Source organism: Lepidochelys olivacea, assembly GCF_965140295.1.
Source record: "Lepidochelys olivacea isolate rLepOli2 genome assembly, chromosome: 1".
NCBI lineage: Eukaryota > Metazoa > Chordata > Testudines > Cheloniidae > Lepidochelys > Lepidochelys olivacea.
The window spans coordinates 252709507-252733287 of NC_140411.1; the positions used below are offsets into that span (position 1 = coordinate 252709507).

Below are 23781 nucleotides of genomic sequence, written 5' to 3' on the forward strand. Positions count from 1 at the left end.
TTTGATATAATAAGAATAATATCTGAATTCCGGCTCCATATTAACACAACTAATAAAGCATAGCTGATCGGTATCACTGTGCAAATATTTATTATTGTAAAATATTCAACATTTATTGGAACGATTTTTCATGTTAAGGGTCAAACTTTTCCTTTAGGGTTATGATCATGAATACTACTGTAGTCCATGAGAGTTGTGCACATTTAGCGGAGGGAAGAATTTGACTCTGAGAGTATGTTATAATCTCTGTGAGCCAGGGAAGTATTATTATCTCCTTCAATGGGACTGCTCACATGTGTAAAGTTACCCAGGGGCTTAAAGACCATAGGATCAAGACCTAAGATAAGGCAAGATGCAGAAGGTTGGGGAGCAGGAACACATTGTTATGTCAGACCAGCCAAGCACATGATTAATATGTTGTAATTTGGGGGTGGCAAATGAACAAGAGGTTTCTTGTCTAGAAAGTGAGATCTGATCATGTGCTAAAGGGCTTTTCTGAATAGGGATGCACGTAAGAGTGAGCTTTATCATCAGGGCTGCCGTCCCCACTGTCTCTTGGGACCCTGGATCTCCTGTAATATCTTTGGGCCTTCCTTGTACTGATCCTGAGAGATGGTTCTTACCAGACTGGGCCAGAGAGAGGGACCCAGATGACATCACCACCTCCACTGACAGTGGCTGAATCCCAAACCCCACCTGGGATGTGAGACTGTTCTCCCCCTTACCTCTTCTTTTGTTTTTTTCCTTCCCCACTTTATGTCTTCTCTTGCCTTTCCCTCTCCTTTTTCCTTCTGTCTAAGAAGAGTCTGACATAGCTGGCCAAGACTGTATATTGTGCACACTACTGTAAGCCTGTGATCAAAAAGGCAGCTAAAAGCAATGCCTTAAATAGCCTGATGCTGTACAGGTTTGCCACACCTCAGAGGGCCCAATAAGACCATGTGCTGCAAGTGAGAGTCAACGCCATGGACAAACGTTGCATTTTCTAGCTTTGCTAATCTCTACTTGCCCCTTTTGTGCGTGCTTGTCTTCTTGTGTCTTCTAGGAAACAGCATCAGAGTTCAACAACAATGGCAATAACAACAGCTCCAGCCCAGCTCAACTAACCTTTTCCCTTTCCCCGCAGAAGGACAATTATTACCATCTAAGACACTGTCAGACAAGGGGGCTTTTCCTTCTAAAGACACTCAACAGCTAAAGGGAAAGGGAACAAGGGATGCTGTTAAAAGGAAAGGCTTACTTAATACTTTACCTTTCAAATGTTTTAACTGTTTTTCCTTCTTTTTCTGGATCTTTACTAAAGGGTTAAAATGATTTTAATGGTGTGTTTGCCATGGTAGTAAGCAGAGTGAGATCTCTGTATGCTAAACACCAGACCTTGTTTGACACTGTTTAATGTTGGACAGCGACAGGATCATGTTAACACTTAGCTCTTTGGGCCCATTTATTGCATATAAATTAATACAACAGGTCTCTATGATTTTTTATTATTAGGTTCCTTCATTCATTCCTAGTTCACTGATGTCCATTGTAAATCTCCTCTTTAAAAGACAAACGTTGGGCACAGAATTGTTTTGGAGGCTAGTTTTACAGAGAATTCATCTGGACAGCAGAAATAGCCAACGTATTTAAATAGTTTCAAAGGTAAACTAATGACGACCTCAAACTTACAGGATGATCGTGGTCCAAATCAGGTTCATACTTGGAGATCAGATGGTGGCACTTGTCAAGGTCTCGTATTTTCTTTGGAAACCATGGGACTGTTGGAGATAGCAAAAAATGGTACATTTAAATGATATAGGCTTGGGAAGGGACAGAAAAAAAACAAGCCACTGAGAATAACAACCTCTGCTTTATAGGAGGAATATTTTACACCTCTGCATTACAAATGGTGAATTAAAAATAAGTTGAAAAATGACAAACTTACTGTCACTGATCCAGTGATGCACTTATACATGTGTTTAAGTCTATTCCTATTCATACTTGAACTAAAAACTGTAGCTTGCATTAGCATAAATGAGTGTTACGCACATGCATGAAGCCCATATACCATTATGCTCTATCATTTCCTCAAGTTTTGATCACAAATCATTCACTCTTCACCAGCCAATGAACGTAAGAATTACCAGAATAGGCTCAGCCCCTGTTCTCTGGCAAAGGATATTTAGATCTCAGACCACTGTTAATTTCAGACTGGCTGGTGAGAAGGCTGTTTTTCTGCTAAGGGAACAAGTAATATTACAGGAGGAATATCCTGTCCTTTAGAAATTTAAAAAGAAGAGAACACTCTGTATTCTAATAAATAATAATAATAGCACTTCTTATTTATAGAACATCAGTTTTCCAGAATATTTTCTATTGCATAGAAAATATAATTACTACATATTGACACCCAGAGACAAAATGCATGGAAGTACTATGGAAAATATGAAATATTGATAAAATCAATTGCATATTTTATGTGCATTATTTTCAGAATCATCTAGAAACAGAAGATGTATGAAAAACATGTGGTACGCAATGCCGCAATGTGCTTTAGGAAGGCTGACCTCTGTGAGGTCACTGGAGCTATGCTTGAATGTGGGGTCTGCTCAGGAACATCACATTGCAGGATAGGGGGCCTAACGTCGCATACACAAAATGGAAACTCTGGACCTAATGAATAATTTAAATACAATTAGACACAAGCTAGTGCTCATTTGTGGGAGGAGGGGACTTGGCCATTAGGATACAGGTTCCACACATTGCATACCTCTCTCTTCTCTGATAGTTTTCACATCTTCTGCCACTTTCTTTAAGGAGTTTATAAGGACACTGACATCAGAATTATGAACTTCACATTTGACAAAAAATTCGAGGTCATCGGTAGTGTTCTTGGATATTTTGGCTTGCCTGGTTTCAAGGTGTTGGATTCCAGCTTCAGAAGCCTGCAAAGACAAATGTCCACCTGGTGAGAAATCTAAAATCACTGAAAGACGGCTGGCTTTGACTGCAGCTGTTATATGTCTTTGAAAAGATAACTGGATAAAGCTTTACAAGAAATGCCAACCCCGATTTTTCTTAGGCCTAAAATGAACTATCCATACAGCAAGATGGTTCCTCTGAACAGCTGTTCCCATCCCTGTAACCCTCCATCCTCATTTCAAAGTGCCCCTGGCATCCCCCTTCAGCCAGGAGAGCCCCCGCTCACCCCCCTGAGCAGCGAGGTGGTGCTAACATAGAGGGGAGCAGCTGGGCCATAAGGTGGGGACAGGTGCAGAGGCTAGAGGGGGTCAGGCCCAGCAGGGTCCGAGAAGGGAGGGGAAGATTAGGGGACAGAGGCAGGGGGCTGCAATGGAGCAGGGAAGGGGATGAGGCCAGAGGTAGGGCAGGAGGCTGCTGTGGAGGGCGAGGATTAGGGGAGAGGCTGGGATGGGGAGGTTTGTACCTCGAAGACTTTGGCTGTCTTGGACAGCCCGACCTTTCCAGCATTCCGGAGGGTGAAGGTCAGGCTCAGGGTGGCTCTTCCTTCCTCTTCCTCCCAGACCAGGCCCTCTCCCTTGTCCACGGGCTCTGGGGCCGGAGTTTCCTTCTCCGCATCTTCTCTGAGGCTTGCTCTCCTGCCTGGGGCGCCCGCAGCGTCGGTCTTCATCGCAAACCGGCTCAGGAAATCCAGATCCCGGCCAGGGGCGACACCTGTGCCCATGGGGGCGCAGCTCACCCCGCCCGCAGGCGCCGAGTTTCCGAGAGCCAGCCCTCGTCCTCGCCTTGCTTAGAGCCAGCCCCGGCGGAGATCTGTCATAGGCAGCGAAAGGGGTCTATGCAGGGCTGTGGGGCAAAACCCTCCCCGGCGTCCTTACAGTGCGAGGTGGGCTTGGGGTGAATGTAGGCTTCCCTGTGGGTCTGACAGCGCGGGAGACCAGCAGGGAGTGGGGACCCTTTATGGTGCCCGCCTCAGGGAGATCAATGGAAGGGCGCTGCCTACAATATGCGCAGGAGACTAAAATAACCCCCCTTCTCATGGTAATTTCAAAGCAGGACCCTCCTGCTCTATTTCAAAGTGTCTTTGTTTTCCGCCGCGTTGCATCTTTTACCGTTTTAGAAATAGGGGTCTTTTGTTAAGAGGCCCGTTGAAATCTGGATTCAGTTTACATCTCTGAATCTGAGCTTCTGTGCTTCGTGTGTGTAAAAAAGCCTCCCCCCACCCTCTGTGTGTGTGTGTGTGTGTGTGTATGTCTTTCTTCGCTTTTATTGTCTAACTGGACAGATCTTATTTCCATAGCTGAATTCCCTCTATTGGACTGGTCTGTATTCTACCTAATGTGGTCAATTACACAGGTAATTCAGAAGGTGGAAGTAGAATTTCTCTTCTCGAAGTCTTCGATCTGGGGAACAGGTGATCATAAAGAAACCTCTACATTTTATTTCCCGGAGCCACAGTCCCGGCCAGGAGCAGGGAGGAGATGGGAGGAAATTAGAATGACCTGGAAAGGGACAACTCTTCAATCTGGTAACTCTCGATGGGTTTCCAGCCCTGCTTAAACCCCTCTGCAAAGTCAGCTGTGAGTGTTAAGCGCTATTTTAAATACTGTCACGTAGAGATTTTTATTAGCTATGACTAAACCTATGTCGTGCAATATGATTATTTCTAACCGGTTAGTTTAAGAAGGTTATAAACCGGTGATTGATTTTTTTAAAGCAATAAAGTAGAAGAACACCCTGTGATTTTTGCAAGGTGTCCGGAATCTTGCAGTCCCCTTTAAACTTTGCTTCAGACTCATATTTTACTTTCAATAGCCTTTTCTCCCAACCTGCCACTCAGGGGCTCTTTGCATACTTCCCTCTGGGGATGAATCCTGTTGTTCCAAGGGGCTGATTTCTGTTGCAGTGTTGTATGTTGTAACAGTATTTTGAACTTCACTCAGATTAATGCTACCTAGCAAACGAATTCAGCTCTGGTAGATAATTCAAGCCCCATCTCTTGGGAACACATGGCTCCGGATTAATGATGGACATTTACTAGATGACCAATGGCTCTAAAGCGCATGCAACTTCAGAGGAGCAGGACACTTGTTCCATTTTATTGATTTCGGTGAAGGATTATCAACAATCTGTATGCGCATTTTATATACAGTGCTAGGGTTTCTAGAAAAACATTGCCCCTGGTGTGTCTGTGTTTATGGATCCTGAATTAAATCCTGCCAGCATTTCCACTAATACAGTTCGTGATTTTTAAACCAATTTCAAGTCCGTGGCGTTTAATGTTTTGTTTTCATGCTTTGGGTTGTTGTTGTTGTTGTGGGTTTTTTGGGTTTTTTGTTTTTGTTTTGTCTTCTTCCTCCCAGCACTCTGCAGTGTGGGACACGGTGTGGGACCTTTGTGTTGCTGTCCGTTCATTTCCCAGCTTTTAAAGCTGTATTTCGATTGCCCGAGTTACGTCAAGCTGCTACGTGTTAGCACAGAGAAATGTAACATAATCAGATACACCCATGACCAGCTGGACTATCATTTTCTTTAGCAGTCTAGGCTTACGTCTCAGCGATACAATTTTACTGGACAAACCTTTGGGCCAAACTGTCACTTAATAACAAGAGTAAAGAATTCAACATGGTTGTTTAGAAATTATTCCATACAAATGTACCACCGAATGCTCCACAGCTTTATAAAATCATCCTCCCCTGATTCCAGGGAGAACGCTACAACGACACATGATCTACTGTGAGCCCCCTGAATTCCCCTTCTTCCCTGTGGGTCAGAGGAGGGCAGGGATGGGCGCTGTCCCAGGTGCTGAAACTCTCCTTGACCAGAAGCAGCAACCCCAGCTGCTTTCCCTGCTCCTGGATCCCTTGTAACGTCCTATCCTCTTAGTGCCTGGATTTCTAGGATAATCCAGTTTGTTGGCTGGCTCGGTTAGTTTGGTTCTGATTTTGGCTGGTCGCTTGGGAATAAGGATCCAGAGTGAAACGCCTTCCAGCAAAAGCAATAACTAGGACAGAAATGTAGCGCCGAGATACCTATTTGTAATTAACACGAGTCTTCTGAGCTTGGATGGTTTCTGAGCTAGCCACGAGGGAAAAACGAGTTCTCTGCAGTTCGAAGTGTTAGCGAAGGAGATCCGAGGTTGTCAGCTGATTTGCTTTCAATGGGAGTACAGTAGGAATCCGCATTCCTTCGGCATTATTTACACCCACAGTGAAATTAAGACCAGGTATTTAATAAAGAACAAGATTCCCAGAATCCACATTTTCTGGAACTGACATTCCTTGGTGAGCTTTTGTAACCGATAACTGAAAGTGTGATTAGATGGTAATATAAACTAGAATGCCATCGATATAAACCTGTATTATTTCGCTCTGTAATCTATTATCTAGCTCTCTATAACTATACCTATATAATCTAATCAGCAAAGCACCTCAGACACGAACCTATCACACCCAAATCTGCTCTGACACAGTGCAGAAGTTCACAACGAGATACCAAAGAATACAAGTTTATAGGGGTAAACCCAATAAAAATCTTCCCAGAGTGAAAAGCCAGTCAAGACAGCCTGGGGCTTGATTCTCTCTGAAGATAACGACCTCCTCATATGTACTTTTAAATCTGGACAGTAAAAGGTGTAAATATTAATAGTTTCCATACAACCACCTGTACTCCCAGTCAAAATCATTGGATCAAAATGTCCGGCAACATCCATTTTCTTGATGTTTTTTTTTCCTTCTGCAAAATAAAATAAAATAAAACCATGCTCAGAAATACAAAGTTGCCAGCGAATGGATACTTGACCTCCAGCTTCAGACTCAGGTAATGCAGGGTTGAAATTAGCAAGGCCAATCTCCTTGGCGCATTGTGTTCGAAGCCAGCTTCAGAGTTATAAAGTAGTAACAGCATCAGTCACCCTAACAGGGACAAACCACTTCTCCTTTTGTTCGTTCTGCTGCCATTTTGTTGAGCTGAATGAGAAAGCCTGTAGGCTGCGGTTCACCAGCTCATTCCCCTTTTTGAGATCCAGCAGGTGATGCTAAAAGCTAGCAATAGAAACTACCAACAGAAGGGTTAGTGACACATAGAGGAAAAACCAGCCAAGTGTTTACTGGAGTGAAGGCACCTCTGATTTGCTTGAGGGGCAAAAGAACAGATTCACACCGCTTCCGTGGGTTTCTGGCTGACAGCCTCATCAATTCTGAAGTGTGTTAAGCACAGGAATAATACCCTATAATGCCTTATTAAATGCAAAGTTATGCAAGGAAGTCTGATACAAATGTCATAACTGCAAAAAGTACATCAGGTAAATTAATTTGCAATCGTAATGCCGTAAACCGCCAGCATTAAAACATAGCTGATGAAAAATGTGGTCAGGTAAATGCTTCTTTTTATACCATAAACTTCTATTATTTGCCTGCTGTAAATGAATATTTAAAATATGGCCCATATGTTTAATTGTAACCATTACGGGCCTGTTCTAAAGCCCACTGACTTATGTGAGAGTCTTTACACTGATTTCAGTGGGCTTTGGACTAGGCTAGGCATGAAATCAGTGCCAAGATGAATTACATTATTTAAGTCTGCCTATACTACGAATATTGTCTGCAGTGGTTTTGTATGTGTTGGTCCCAGGATATTAGAGAGACAAGGTGGGTGAGGTAATAGCTTTTATTGGACCAATTTCTGTTGGTGAGCAAGGCGAGCTTTCTAGCTTCCCAGAGCTCTTCTTCAGATATTAAAAGACATTACCTCACCCACATTGTCTCTATACCATAAATACAGACCTTATACATTTTATCTATATAGCTACAGATATAGTTAAGTATTTGATCAAATAATTTTAAGGGCACAGAGTTACTGACTATAAGGCTAGTGCGAACATTGCCATCCATGCTCTGAACCCAGCTTCCCCAAAAATCACTCTGCGGAGTATTAAAAGAAGGCGCCACTGCATTAAAAGTGACGTTTGTAACATTTCAGAGAAGAATGGCTGAACTTTTGTAACACATGTCTGTGTTTTAGGGGTGCACCAGTGTAAGAACTGGGCAAGAAATAATTCCATGGACTTGATTCCATGCTGTCGTATGTAACATTAATTCCAGGTGGTTAGACAGTAAGCTCTTAATGGCAGGATGTATGTCTGACACTGTATTTATAGCTGCCTACCACAACTGGACTAGTCATGTGACAAACATTCTAGTTCCAGGTCTCCTTACCGGGACAAAATGTACCAGATCTTAATAAATTATTATACAGACAGACTTGCAGCAGCTTACAGCTAAGAGGGAAATAACTTCTAACCTCAGTGGTCAATATTTGAAGCTATAACTCCCCAAATAAGCTACATTTTCTAAAAGGTCTGGTCCTGCAGTCCTCGCCTAGACTCCCCCTGAGTCTCACATGCATAGGCACTCACATACCTGCACATAGTAGAGTGATCCATTGCTCACTGAAGTCAATGGGCGCCGTTCCTTTGACCAAAGCTGGGCTTTGACTCAGGTCCAGCTTGCACATTTGAATACATATTTTGTGTATGCAGTCACCAGTTGGCTGCTTGTGATTACATGTGATTGTACCTACATCCAACTGCTCATTTGAACATGAACGGTTTATGTGCATCTAGGAAATCTGTCTGGCTATCTCCATTTTAGGGCACTCGCAGACACTCTATCAGGAGTCAAGAAGCAGTAGTAATGCATCAGGTGCCATAGATAAAGGTCAATATCCAGAGTCAGAAAGTAGAAATTAGGTGCCAAGGAAACCAAGATCGAGTATCCTGTGCCAAGAATTAAGTTTCATATTTCCCCGAATATAGAATTTGTCAATCATAGGTTATTTTTGGAAAACCTATTTCCCCTGCCCTCCAATTACTCTCCCTTTAAATGGGTATATTTAATTGGTTAGGTCCCTACTGAATGCAACAAGAACTGGGCCAAACTATGTGAACCTATTTCAGCCCTGGAGGCAATTCCATTGACATCAATGGAGCTGCGTCTGCTTACAACAGGACTGAATTGGCCCTCGTCTCTCTCTGTGTGTGTGTGTGTCCACATTTAATAAGGAGGATTAATTAAGGAGGATCCCCCCCTCTTCCTGCTCCAACTAACAGCGTAGGAGTATATGATTCCTACTTTGAATCGCCATCATCTCACTTTACTTGCAAAAGCAATTTGGTTTACTTTCATTATAGTGCTGGCCAGAGATATTGTAGACACTCCCATTTCCCTCTCCCTCCAGTATATCAGATTGCAAATTTCTTTTCTTTAACTAATTCTCAGTATGCATTCAAGCAAATCTCTGGGTTGCTCTTGCTGGAGGAGATGAATTTTTGGTCTAAGCTAGTTATTTTCTTTATTTCCTGAAGCAGCAGTTATACAGCATTGTGAGGGCCCCTTGCTGAAGAATCTATGATAAGTAAGACTTATGTTTCTGTGTCAACCAGGCTTGGCAGCTTTAACTCAAACACAGGTCAAGGTTTCCATTGGACTCAGCTTTTAGTGGTGCTGACAGAGTCTTTAATAAGCCCCTTCTTTGAATACCTCAGTTTCAACTTATAAGGAAACTTAGGTCTCAGACACATAGGCTCAGATCCTCTAAGGCAGATAGGTGCCTAACTCCGACTCAAATCCCTTTGAGGACCTGGGCCATAGTCCTTTTGCAGGAAAATTCCCTTGGAAGTCAGCGAAAGTTGGCCTGCATAAAAGACTATAAGACTGAGCCCTAAATTAGTTTCCATAGTAAAAGAAAGTCAGGTCACAAAAGAGCTATGCCCATGCTTTATATTTTAAAGGGCACATATTAAACCAACAGGAAGGTCCTGTTGGTTTAATGGAAAGTTGTGGCATAGCCTTGGCTATGGAATGGCTAGCATGTCTCCATAGTAGTAAACCAGGTTACACAAATCCCATCTGGTTAATGGGTTTTATTGTTAGCAATTTTATTTGCATACAACAAAACAAAACTGTTACCTATTGCTTTTCAGACATATACAAGGATCAGTGTCTCAATCACTACATTGCCCAATACTGCTGAAATACACACTTAATATGTACTACATACTATATTTATTTAGCTCTGCAAGAACATGATAATCTGTTGACATAAATAGTAACAGTGAATATATGCAATGTAATGAAAGTAAATGGTAAGGAAGTTAAATGGTTTGCATGCAGTGAGGCACCAAAGTAAGTGTTAGCTCAGCTGTGCATTTGTGCAGACAGCAAAACCTGCTAAAGAGATGCTACTCAACGAAGATGTATAATTACATCCCCCCATACTGAAGATGAAAAGTAAATGCTTCAAAATATAGAATATCACAATGCACTATATATGGCATCTTGTCACTACTTGATGTGCCCATGTAACTCATTATTAGTGTTACTTTATGGAGCCATAATGGCCTATGTGCTTAGAAGAATCTGGGTTTGTGGAAGAATGAAAAGCCACACCAATCGTATTAGCTATTGGCACTTTTAGGGAAAACAAACAAATCAACCTAAACCAACTAACTAATTTCAGCAGAAATCCTTTTCATACAGTGGCTTTTACATTGTATTTATTGTTGAGGCTTTGTTAATAATGGATTTATATGGTATTACTATTATTCATTTAGATTCATTTAAATGCTAACCAGGTCTTCTACCTATACACCTTTGACATAACTTAAAAATACAGTATATGCTAAGTGCAGCAGTATACTTTAAGATTAAACCATCAGCAGAAAGCAAGGTAAAATCTCAAGTCTCCCTCCCACTCTATTTCCACATCTTTACAATAATAAACACCCTCATGATCAACTCTATTAAAGGCAGCTATCAAGACTAATAGTATCAGCATGGGCAGTTGACCTTCTGTCAATGCAACTAAGGTGGACTCTGTTTCGTAACCAGGTTGGTACCCAAGCTGAAAAAGATCAAAGAGATCTGAGGCGACTAGATACTGCAAGAGCTGTTTCACCGCAACTTTTTGATCACCTTAGTCAGGAATGAAGGCACCATGGATATTTTAGCTTATTCTACAAGAAGCACTGAAGGAAGAAGCATGGAGGAAGAGGTTATAGCATGGGACTGGGGGTCAGAAGTTTAGTCATAGTTGAAAGAAGAAAAGGAGTACTTGTGGCACCTTAGAGACTAACCAATTTATTTGAGCATAAGCTTTCGTGAGCTACAGCTCACTTCATCGGATGCACATCGGATGCTGTAGCTCACGAAAGCTTATGTTCAAATAAACTGGTTAGTCTCTAAGGTGCCACAAGTACTCCTTTTCTTTTTGCGAATACAGACTAACATGGCTGTTACTCTGAAACCAGTCATAGTTGAGCATCCTAAGTACTTGGATAGCACTATGATGGGAACACTATAAAAGCCTAAATTGACAGAGCCGGAATGTTTATCTCAGGCTCGATAGCAGATCCTGGACATGCCAAGTAACCTTCTATGCCTCTGTTTCCCTGATTGTAAAATACAGGTACTACTTCATGGATCTGAGACTTCTTAGTTAATGTTTTTAAAGCTTGTTGTTTTTTGATGTTCTTGCATGAATGATGCTGCAGAAGTGTAAAATAATATTGAGTATTTTTGTTTAATTTAGTCTTTCCAACACACCACTTAAAAGTACTATATATATATGTAACTATCTGTTTTACTACTGGCTTACTAAACATTTACATTTATTTAGTTTACATAGCAGAATGATATGTTTACCAGACTGAAGAGAAATTAAAAGATTTTTTACAAATTTTAATTTCTTTCTTGAGCTATCCACTAAAAATAGTATTCTAAATGCAACTAACTTAAAATATTTAAAAATAAATGCATAAGCTTATTTTTTTAGTAAGAAAATCTAGTTGCTTTTTGTTTCATCCACTTCTAAAATCCCAAGGGGGCTAGTGCTCTCACTTCACTTAACAGTAGTTTGACACCAGTGTAATTCCATTGACTTAACTGGAGTCATTCCAGACTACACCTGTGTAAATGAGACAGAATCAGACCCTAAATGTGAAAGTTGTTTAATAATTCCACTTAAGTATAAAGGAAACCATGTATCCTGTGTTCCCAACAGCACCATGGATGCTGCTCTACTGTTATTCATAGCAGCAGTCACAAAAAGATTTGAAAGCCAGCAGGAGATTATTTTGAAAGACTTCAAACTTGTGGTGGAATCATCCTTTTGTGAACACAATCACCTTAGCGGTATCACTATACTAGAAGAGAAGGAACATGGGCTACTTTCACTTTTGAAATAAGTGCCAGGGATTAAAGGTTTGCACAGACATAACCACACAATAAAAGACCCAGTAATAAAAAAGGCATACTTCAAAGCACCAAAATGATGCCATTTTGTATAAAAATACTTCTGTTCAAAAAGGTCCCAGCTGGTATCCTTAGATTAGATTAATGTTATTATACTCTATAAATATAATAGAGGCAGTTGTAGTTTGGATCTCCTTAAAGGGCAATGTTTGAATGAAAGATCCATTGCTTTTTGAGAAGTAAATATAAAAGTGGTGCAAGACTAGATATTACAAAACTGATTTAAAAGTCCATAAAATGTAAAGCCCACAGTAGCTTTAGAACCTCTCATCACATTTTGAAACTTGTGTATGGGAAAGTTGTTAATGAGAAACACTGATTTGCTCTGCTTAGCTTCGGGTGGTTCAAATGTCCAATCTGTGACCTAGCAAATTTAGTCCCTGGACTATGAGCTGTGGGAACACATTGCACATGGTGTGAACACAATATTTTAACACTGAAGGAGAAATCTTCACTAATGAGTCAGAAACATACTGAAAACACAGTCTCCGCTAGTAACATCAGAGCATCTACTCTTTGACTAAATTTGAAGTCACTTTTGCAGAACAAAAACTTTTACAGCAAAATTCACCCCAGTGCAGAGGACCCACACAAAGTACTACTTAAGCCCCATGTTAAGGTGGCAAACTGTGGCCTCTTCTCCGTGCAGCGTGCCCAGCGTGTAGTGGAAGAGGTGCAGATTTGCTATGTAGGGGACAGGGTTTGTGAGGACATGTAGATCCTAGGGATACAGAGCTTAGCTCTCCAGGGGAACCTGGCATGGCTTCAGGCTGGGGCAGATGGGAGTGTAGGAGGGATATGGCAGGGTGGGTGAATCTGCTTCTAGTCATTGCCACGTTGTCACCGGGACATGGGGGCAATACAGTACCAGGGCTGCAGTAACTCTGCAGGCTGGTGAATGGAGAAGGATTCCCTCTTCTGCCAGCTTCCAGGATTCAGACAGAAAAGATGTACAGGCCATGGACAGTCACCCAGGGCTGGGGTGAATTCTAAACAGAATTATGATATGCAACCAAAGAGAGCACAGAGTCACCCACAGAAGCCCCTTTTGTTGCTAAGATATAGGGATTAAGTAATATATATGTGTATGTGTATGTGTGTGTATATATATATATATATATATCATAGACATTTACACATTCAATAGAGTGATAATGTGAAATAGCTAGAATATTATTGGCATTTGCATATAGTCACTTCAGCAAGTTGCTCTTGGAAGAGAGGACTCTGAGAAAACCTTCATTCTATCTTCTTGAGGGCACTGCAAAGAGTTCCCATCTCACCTGCACATGAAATAGCAAAAATCAGTGTTTGTCCTGTTAGTCTTACAGCCTGTTCTATACATTTCAGTGGAACTTCAGCACAGCCATATTTTCATTCCCTGAAAGAATGAGACCTAAGAGGTGGGTGATAGACTGGGCACATTAACTTAAATGGATGTTTTGTATGAGTACAGACAGCAGGATCAGCCCTTATATCTGGAGTTTTATCAGCCATAGATGCTGTGTAAGATCAGGGATGCTGGCTCTGAGCAGTCCAGCCAGTCAATTGGAAAGAACTGCTCATCCTGGAACGATGAAAGAAAATCCAAATGGTCTAAGGCTGTGAATATCCCCTTTTCCTCACTGGGGGCAGAGAGAGCCACAACTTTGTTTTCATCCTCCTGTGTTATCACCAACCAGTCCTCCAAACTTTGCCAAAGCCCTCCAGCAAAAGGAATAACATCAAGATGTGATATTTCCAATATAAAAAGCAAACAATAAAGTGGGCAAACTTCTTTGGGGGACGGGTGAAATTAGGAAGCAGTTTTTATACACCATAAAGGAAATATTTAGGACCTGATCAAATTCCCACTGGAGTGAGAATCAGGTCTTTAATGGAGACAGGAGAAAAACACTTCTCTCCATTCAAGTCCTAGCTTTTGAGGAATCTAATATAACAAAACTGCAATTGCTTACTGCTGATGGACTCAGCTAAATTCTTCAACTGCTTTGCATTGTCCAAGACTTCAATTCTCTGGGTGTATGGATTGTAGCGAACCGAGAAAGGTCGAGGGATTGTTGAAGCAAATCTCCTGAAGGAGAAAAGACAAATACTTTTATGAAAACAACTGTTTCTTTTTAAGTAACCTGCTCCTTTGAGTTGGGAGGAGCTTTTATTGATGTGAAGGATAGGGAAGCCAATGTGGTAAAGTAACTAAAGACCAACTCCGTGACTAGGCAGCAACAGTATTCTCCAATGCTTTAGCAATATCCTTGAGGCTGACCTGGGAGGCTTTCCTATAGGTGTGTCATTTATTAACCACCCTTCATTTTTTCAAACAGACCCCATTATGCAGTATTTACCATGCTATTATAGGAGTAATACTGGCTGCTGCTGATTTAACCCAGTGAGCAGGTGTCAGCATTTCCCAGACTTTAAATCCCCGTTTTCCTATTACTAATGCAGAATGTGATTCCCTGATCCACTTTTGCAGTCCTTGGGGTTGCAGAGCTTGACATGCATTAGAGCAATCTCAGAGCTTGTCTAACTTCTGATAGCTGGTAGCAGCCTCCAAGGTGCTGGAAAGCCGGTCAGAGATCACTGGAGCGCAGTTTCATTCTGGCCACACTTTTTTCTCAGCCTTGCCAGGGGAGTCCTCAGCTGTGGGATTAGGGTTGCTTTACAGCCTCTTGGTCTGGCACTTATATACTGGAGGTGAAGATCTGGTCCAATAATTGTGGCAGAACACCTGTCATTTGCCAAAGCTCTCTCACTGAAGTTATACCAGAAGTTATATTGCCTTGGAAAATGGCTGTGCTTCTCAAGTCACCTACAGCTCTGTTACTTCAAAAAGTTTGAGAGACAAAGAATGGGAGACTCAAGGGCTAGGTAATAGGCTACCAAGACCAAGGGCCTCATGTACTCTGTGGTAAAGCTGGACCAAATTCTACAGCAGCAACTCCTGTGTAAATTTATTCTATCAAATTTATTCTATAAATAAAGTCCTTCATTCCCACCCCCCACAAATGCACACAGTTATGGCTCATAGTTGAATATTGACATAAAATTTGTTGATGATTATGTTCAGCCATGCATATTTCTGGGCATAGGTGTTTTTCTCTATCCTTTCCAGGTGGCCAGCTCCACTCTTTGGGCCGTGGCTTCCACAATGTCCAGGCAACCCAACTCCAGAGGCAAACACCTGCATGCGGCTGTGGTAAACAGGCACAAACAATGGAGCATGTCATATCTGAATGTCCCCGGGGGGTCTGAAGGACATTCACCAGCTCATTGCTGTGGCAATGTATTGGCAATCAAATCTAGATATAAATTTGTAGTCATTGCTACCTATCCAAGCCATACAAAAGAAGAAGAAACTCCAGATTGAATTCAGGCCACGTTAGTAGTGACTGAAGCCACAATCCCACCCGAAGTCTTTATGGGTTGCCCCCCTGTGTTCATGTGGAGCTCTGCACAGAACCGTGGCCTAAACGTATTATTGTGTGATGGCTAGTCAGTGGTCTATAAGACAAAGGTTGGTGGTATCAGTCCAGGTCCTTCTGGGCAAGTGTCAACATTCTAGGAAAAAGAATGTTCCTTCCAGATCTCAGTAAGAGGCCCAAGGGCTTCACTAGAAGTAGGAAACCTTAGCTCAGACACAGAATGCTGACTAAAAAAACAAAGGCAGTCTGTGACCACAGTCTCCCTTGTATTCACACTGTTCTAATTATTTTTGTACAAAATATGCCTTGTGAGGTACCATTTGAAAACTAAGAACTCACTGATCAATAATATCACGGGGAAAAGGCATGTAGCAACATGATATGTAAAGTTATGAAATTCCCCTGAATAAAATTATTGGCACATGTTCTAAAACACACAGCTCTGCCCAGGCAGAAGTATACTGAATAAAAGAAATGTGTGTTTACCTCAGTAATACATATAAGTATTAAATAAGGTCCTCAACACAGCAGGGGGAGGAGATGGCAGGCAACAAAGCAAATTAGCATTTCAGCAAACACGTTTGAGAAGAAAGTACATGGAGCCTCCTTCACCACCAGACTTAATGTCACCTTTTTTACTGTTTGAATAAACTTTGCCTTGAGGAGTAACTCTCAGAAGAATCCACTTCAAAAGGTTAACTGGACTATGAAAGAAAGGGGCAGAAAACCCCAAGGTATCTCTCTCTTTCTCACCTAAGATGACAAAAGAACCAGACCATTGACATTGAGGGGAGATTCCGACCTGAGATTTTGGTCATCCATATTGCTGGAAATGTGTGTGAGGATTTTACTTTGAATGAAGTGTAGCTTGTTAAGTTTTAGCTACTAAGAAAGAGATTTATTTTTATTTCTCTTCTAACCATAGTACTTGATACTTGAATTCACTTAAAATCCTATCTTGTTTTGTTAATAAACTTGTTTTATTTTTAATCTGAACCAATTCAGTGCTGTGTTTAAATTGAACTGTTTGGTAACTCCAGTTAAAGTAGCAAACTGTTGAATACTGACCCTTTACAGGGGCAATGGACCTTTAATATCTGAACTGTCCAGGAGAGGGCTGGACAGTGCAGAATACATGCTTTTGGGAAAATTTAGAACTGGGAGTGTGTTGGGGTCACCCTGAAAGTAGTAACCCAGACTGGCGGAAGCCACAGTGTGACTGGGGTGTTGCTGACAGGTTGCTGGGGTCAGAGCTGTTGGATCAAGGCTGTAGCTATGCACACACACACTCTGGGTGAGACCTTCATGCTGGCAGGCTGTTTGTAAGTGGCCTACTTTTGAAGCTACAACAGTAAAGTATTGTAAGGCACCCATGGTTACAGGGCAGGCAGTGACACAATCTCTCTCTGGTCTGGATTGTACCCCAGATGTGACACAGTCCCATGAAGGAAATAGGCAATTATCTTATTTCGGTGTAAAGCCCAAGTTTGAAATATGTACATGAGGCGTAAGATAAATAATAAACAATAATAGTTATTTTTATTATTAAGGGTTTCCATTGTGGAATAAAAGGGGAAAAGATTTGAGCAGCAGATGAAGCTACTGAGCAGAACCAGAAAAGAATAGCTGTTGTGAAAGGAGAACATGGCCCAGGGATTTTGTTGTTAGCCTCAACTACAAGAAGCCAAGGCTTGACTGGGCTTTGAGACTGAACTATTCTCTCATCCCTAGAAGGGATTTTCCCAGGATGTGATTGGTAGAGTAGCATCACTGCCTACGTCACACTCTTCTGAGAAAAACTGAAGACTTCAGCCTTCAGGGCTATCAAGCTGACTACAGAACACATTCAAACAGTCCTCTTATGCAGAGCAAAAGCTGAAAGAAGCTTTTAAAAGCCAGACCAGAAGTCTTAAACTTCAAGACTTCAGAGAACATGCTCCTCAGCTGCAGGGGTCCACAAAGGCCTCAGGGAGGTATGTGTGTGTGTAAGATATTGCCTATAATGGAGAAATGATTATTTTACCTTACTTTTTCCTTGGCATTTTTAAAACTTTCAGCAACATAGTAAACAGGCTGGAACTCAGTGACTGGGTATTTCTGGACTGCAGTCTTCTCCAGGTTAAGGGATTGAATTTCAGGTTTATCTGATAAACAGTACTGTATGGAAAGAGTGAGAGGTTTCTTTCCATTAAAAAGTGGTTTTGTTTGAATAACGAAGGAGGACAATCTTACTTAGATATGCACACGTTCAGTTATTCAGGACCTGCTCTTCCTCCCATTGAAGTCAAAAGGAATTTGACCATTGAGTTCAAAGTGAGGCAGAACAGGCCCTAAATGAAGATAATGATCCATTTATGAAATATGACTTCTATGCAATATAACAGATTCATAGATTCTAAGGCCAGCCCTCCTGTTTAACACAGGTCATGGAACTTCCCCAAATCTGTTTGAATTAGAGCCGATTTTTTAGCAAAAACATCCAATCTTGATATACTAATTGCTAATGATGGTGAATCCATCACTATCCTTGGTGAGTTGTTCCAATGGTTAACTACCTTCACTGTTCAGTTCTGTGCCTTATTCCAGTCTGAATTTGTCTAACTTCAATTTCCAGGCATTGGTTCGTGTTACACCTTTCTCTGCTAGATTGAACAGCCCACTATCAAATATTTGTTCTCCCCATAAATACTTAAAGACTGTCAACTCACCCCTTAACTGTCTCTTTGATAAGCTAAATAGATTGAGTTTCTTGAGTCTATCACTATAAAGCTGTGGTCCCCAAACTTTTGAGAGTCATGTCCACCTTTGCCCCTGTCTGCACCTGCCCCAGGGCAGGGAGCGGGTCAGCGGCTCCAGGAGGGAGGACACACGGATGGGGTAAGGGGACCGAGGCTGGGACTGCAGCTGGGGGTGGGTCTGGGGCTGGGAGTGGGGCCATGGACAGGGGTCAAGGCTGGTGGAGGTGGTGGGAGTAGAGCCGCAGACTGGCTGCGGTGGGGGCTGGCAGCCAGGCCCATGGCTAGGTGCAGCTCTACTCCCAGCCTTGCTCCCAGCCTTGGCCCCAGACCGGGAATGGAGCCAGGGCCAGCAGCTCACACTGGGGGCTGGCACGGGGCTGGGAGCACAACCATAGCAAGGTTGGGGATGGGGCCAAGAGCAGAGCCGGGAGCCAGGGATGTGGCTGGGGGTGGGACCAGAGGAGAGCTGGGAGCGGGGAGTGGCTGAGTGGTACTCCCTCCCATGTGGGGTGGCCCGAACCCTGCTGCACTCCCAGACATTTCTCCATGGCCCCCTGGGGATCCTGTCCCCCACTTTGAGACCCTCTGCTATAAAGCACATTTTACAATACTTTAATCATTCTCATAACTCTTCTCTGAATCCTCTCCAATTTGTTGACTTCCTTCTTTAATTGAACTGAATACAGCATTTCAGTAACAGTTGCACCAGTGCCTAACACAGAGATAATATAACCTCCTTACTCCTATTCAAGACTCCAAGCATTACTTTAGCCTTTTCGTCCACAGCATCACACTGGGAGCTCATGTTCAGCTGATTGTCCACCATGACCCCCAAGTCTTTTTCAGAGTCATTTCCCAGTCCTCCACCCTGTAAGTATGGCCTGCGTTCTTTCTTTCTAGATGTATGGCTTCACATTTGGCTGTATTGAATTATAGTACTCCATTTAATTCAATCTGGATGCACAGCATTAGGTGAAGATACAGTAACATTTACATAAGAAACACGTAATCAAAAAAACCCCATGAATCATGTAGCTATTATGACGTTATTGGGAACAAACCTGCAACTCGCCAAATGAAGACAGCAGCCCAGCACCATAGGCCTTTATTGCATCACCTTCTTTACAGAGTCCAAATTCCACCGTAAACCAATAGACCTAACATGAATATTAGACAGAAATAGATGATTCTCTAAGCAAACACTATCTGACCATGAGGCACTGATTTTTAAGTATTTGGAACTTACATTTGCTAGATAAAGTTAGTATTTAAACCATAGCTACATAGATAAAGTTTTTAAATAAAGACTGTTTTAAAATGGTTCATTTTTACTGAACAGATCTGCTCTTCTTTCAGTGAAATTCACCCCTTTGAAGAGGGTCAGCACTAGGTCTACGTTTCACTTACATCCTACTTAAGCCATCCAAATAGCCATGTGTGTATCCAGATCTGCTTACTTTCCTGACAGAATAAGTTATTTTTTACAGCCTTTATATTTGTTGGCAGAACAGAGCCAGAGAGAGAAATGGATTGTAATATGGATTGTCAATCATTGACAAATGTTGAGTTTTGTTCCCTTAGTGAAACAAATTGTTTCCTGTTTCACATGTAGGGCACCAAGATATTACAGAGACAGGGGAGAGCAAAAGAGACTAAATTGTTAGCAGAACCCTGACAATTGCTTATGGTTCGGCTTGGAAGGAGCAGATTTTTATCAGTAAATGTTGGTAATCATCAATTTCACTGTACATGCACAAGGCAAAGAAAAAATATTTCCAAAGATAACAATTGAAATTTACAGATCGGTGGAGTAAGAAAAATGCTGCCTGAGAACTTACTAGAGTTTGATTTAAGAATATTTACTTTGTATATTTTGACATGTGATGTTAACACTTTGCATTTTTCAATCTTAATGTCTACTACTGTCATTAAATAATTGTCCCCCCCATTATTTCCCACTTCTGTGAAAATTTAAATAGACAAAAAATGAAAAAGTTTAAAAAACAGAATTTTGTGCAACTGTGAAAATTTAAAAGTTTAAAATGCTTAAAAATCAATATCAATATTAGCAGTCAAATTTATAAAAGAAACAAATAAAAGTGGAATTCTGCCAAACCTACTTATGCTGCTTAAGCTAGAAAGAACACAGCTTGACTTTCAGCTGGAATTCATAGAGATCTGGGTCTCAGCTCTCCCACAGTAGGGCATGAGTAACTCCCATTGACATCAGAGGGAGTTATTTGTACCATAGGGTGGAAGAGCAGAGTCCTTGGCCAGTAGAACAGCTGTCAAAGCTGTCTCCTCCTGCACATTTGCAGGAGAAATGAAGTAACTGCAGTATCTCCTTACCAGAAAGGGTCCAGCTAGAGCAACTATACTCTGGCTTTTCTTGTTTAATCACAACTGTCAAGTCAATAAGGCTCTGATAGGATAAGCTTTCTTATGATCCATTAAGGCAAGTGTTTACCGGTGGGATTTTCCAAAGTGCTTATAATTGGCCTAATTTTGCTTCCATTAAAGTCAGTGGGAATTCCACCACTGACTTCAGTGGAAGCAGAATTAGGCCAGCCCTCCACCCCAGATCTTCAAAAGGTATTGAGGCACTTCACCCATTGAAGTCCATGGGAATCAGGTGCCTAAATAACTTCTGAAGATCTGGGCCTGAGAGCTTTGCAAAATCCCATCCTAATGTATTAAATTACCGTAGCAAGTTTCTCAATGTATTCATCCGGCGCTCCCAAGGATGCAAGTCCAATTTCCTGCAATAATAAATCATTGTTCTTCAAGCTGTTTAGTGCAAACATTGCTTCTAATATGCCTTATTTCATTGTTCACTTTTTAATTACCATCTAGCACCACCACACACAAATGTTAACAGGGCACCTTACCCTAGTGCACCAGCAATTGTTAACCAGAAGTCCCTATGGAAGTTAATGAGGGTCTCTGTCTAAATTTCATTTGCATGGTGTGACCCATTGGACCTGGCATGTAGCCCATTTCCACTGACTTCAATAGGCTTTGGATCAGGCCAACAGTAAGCAACCAGCAGAATCTTACAATAAAAAGATGATAAGTCAACCACAAAGCAGATACTTTAAATATTTATCATTGTTCTGGTGGACCCTGGTGGAAAGTGAACATAAGAACATAAGAACGGCCATACTGGGTCAGACCAAAGGTCCATCTAGCCCAGTATCCTGTCTTCTGACAGTGGCCAATGCCAGGTGCCCCAGAGGGAATGAACAGAACAGGTAATCGTCAAGTGATTCATCCCCTGTCGTCCATTCCCAGCTTTTGGCAAACAGAGGCTAGGGACACCATCCCTGCCCATCCTGGCTAATAGCCATTGATGGACCTATCCTCCATGAACTTATCTTGTTCTTTTTTGAAACCAGTTATAGACAACATCCTCTGGCAAGGAGTTCCACAGGTTGACTTTGCGTTGTGTGAAAAAAGAATTCCTTTTGTTTGTTTTAAACCTGCTGCCTATTAATTTCATTTGGTGGCCCCTAGTTCTTGTGTTATGAGAAGGAGTAAATAACACTTCCTTATCTACTTTCCCCAAGCCCGTCATGATTTTATAGACCTCTATCATATCCCCACTTTGTCATCTCTTTTCCAAGCTGAAAAGTCCCAGTTTTATTAATCTCTCCTTACACGGCAGCCATTCCATACCCCTAATCATTTTTGTTGCCCTTTTCTGAACCTTTTCCAATTCCAATATATCTCTTTTGAGATGGGGCAACCACATCTGCACGCAGTATTCAAGATGCGGGCATACCATGGATTTATATAGAGGCAATATGATATTTTCTGTCTTACTATCCATCCCTTTCTTAATGACGCCCAATATTCTGTTCACTTTTTTGACTGCCACTGCACATTGTGTGGATGTTTTCAGAGAACTATCCACAATGACTCCCAGATCTCTTTCTTGAGTAGTAACAGCTAACGTAGACCCCTCATTTCATATGTATAGCTGGGATTATGTTTTCCAATGTGTGTTACTTTGCATTTATCAACATTGAATTTCATCTGCCATGTTGTTGCCCAGTCACCCAGTTTTGACAGATCATTTTGTAGCTCTTTGCAGTCTGCCTGGAACTTAACTATCTTGAGTAGTTTTGTATCATCTGCAAATTTTGTCACCTCACTGTTTACCCCTTTTTCCAGATCACTTATGAATATGCTAAATAGGACTGGGCCCAGAACAGAGCCCTGGGGGATACCACTATTTATCTCTCTCCATTCTGAAAAAACTGACCATTTATTCCTACCCTTTCTTTCCTATCTTTTAACCAGTTACCAATCCATGAGAGGACCTTCCCTCTTATCCCATGACTGCTTATTTTGCTTAAGAGCCTTCAGTGAGGGACCTTGTCAAAGGCTTTCTGGAAATCTAAATACACTATATCCACTGGATCTCCTTTGTCCACATGCTTGTTGACCCCCTCAAAGAATTCTAGTAGATTGGTGAGGCATGATTTCCCTTTACAAAAACCATACTGACTCTTCCACAACAAATTATGTTCATCCAGCTGTCTGACAATGTTGTTCTTTACTATAGTTTCAACCAGTTTGCCCGGTACTAAAGTCAGGCTTACTGGCCTGTAATTGTCAGGGTCACCTCTGGAGCCCTTTTTAAAAATTGGCGTCACATTAGCTATCCTCCAGTCATTTGGTACAGAAGCTGATTTAAATGATAGGTCACAAACTACAGTTAGTAGTTCTGCAATTTCACATTTGAGTTCCTTCAGAACTCTTCGGTGAATACCATCTCGTTCTGGTGACCTATTACTGTTTAGCTCATCAATTTGTTCCAGAACCTCCTCTAATGACACCTCAATCTGGGACAGTTCCACAGATTTGTCACCTAAAAAGCGCTTCCCCATAAGCTCATATGAAATGGTTCCAGATGCTAGGGACACAGTGTGAAAAGAACCTACTCTTATCTCAGGAGCTAACTGTGAGTTTGAACCACAGAGACATCCACATGGGTGTAAAATACCCAAAGTGCAGAAAAAAATACAAGCCCAACTCAAGAATGTGTATAGCTAACTTGCTCTAAAACACAGACTGCATGCTGCAGAGTCAAAGGCTATGTCCTCACTGCAAAAAAAGAGGGCTATCTTGATGTAAAATCCTAGCAGGAGACAAGGCAGAGGCTGCTTTTGCCTCGATGTAGCTAGTCAAGGTAAACCCCAGGGCTGTGGGAGTGTGTGCACATGTGAGGGTTGGGGGACTTAGGGGTAACAGGGTTGACCTCCACTTACTACACCAAGGTAAAGACTATCTGTGCCTTGTTTCAGCTAGGATTTACACTGACTTAGTTATCTTGATGTACAA

At 41.8% G+C, this 23781-nt stretch overlaps 2 protein-coding genes across 2 annotated transcripts in view; both read right to left on the reverse strand.

Annotated features, from left to right (window-relative positions):
- Positions 1 to 3685, reverse strand: part of LOC311522260 (tyrosine 3-monooxygenase-like) — a gene marked incomplete at its 5' end in the record, with an annotated part of 44947 nt that extends 41262 nt beyond the window's left edge. The window contains 3 exons of the mRNA XM_084631384.1: positions 1672 to 1760; positions 2753 to 2927; positions 3428 to 3685. Coding sequence (XP_084487510.1) covers positions 1672 to 1760; positions 2753 to 2927; positions 3428 to 3685 — 522 coding nt within the window. The remainder of the gene's footprint in view (positions 1 to 1671; positions 1761 to 2752; positions 2928 to 3427) is intronic.
- A 6183-nt stretch (positions 3686 to 9868) lies between these two features.
- The window catches only part of PAH (phenylalanine hydroxylase), a 70172-nt gene continuing 56259 nt past the window's right edge, over positions 9869 to 23781 (reverse strand). The window contains exons 9-13 of the mRNA XM_084616180.1: positions 21138 to 21194; positions 19497 to 19592; positions 17721 to 17854; positions 14231 to 14346; positions 9869 to 13555 (exon numbers count right to left, since the gene is read on the reverse strand). Of these exons, the coding sequence (XP_084472306.1) occupies positions 13512 to 13555; positions 14231 to 14346; positions 17721 to 17854; positions 19497 to 19592; positions 21138 to 21194 (447 nt within the window). The 3' untranslated portion in view covers positions 9869 to 13511. The remainder of the gene's footprint in view (positions 13556 to 14230; positions 14347 to 17720; positions 17855 to 19496; positions 19593 to 21137; positions 21195 to 23781) is intronic.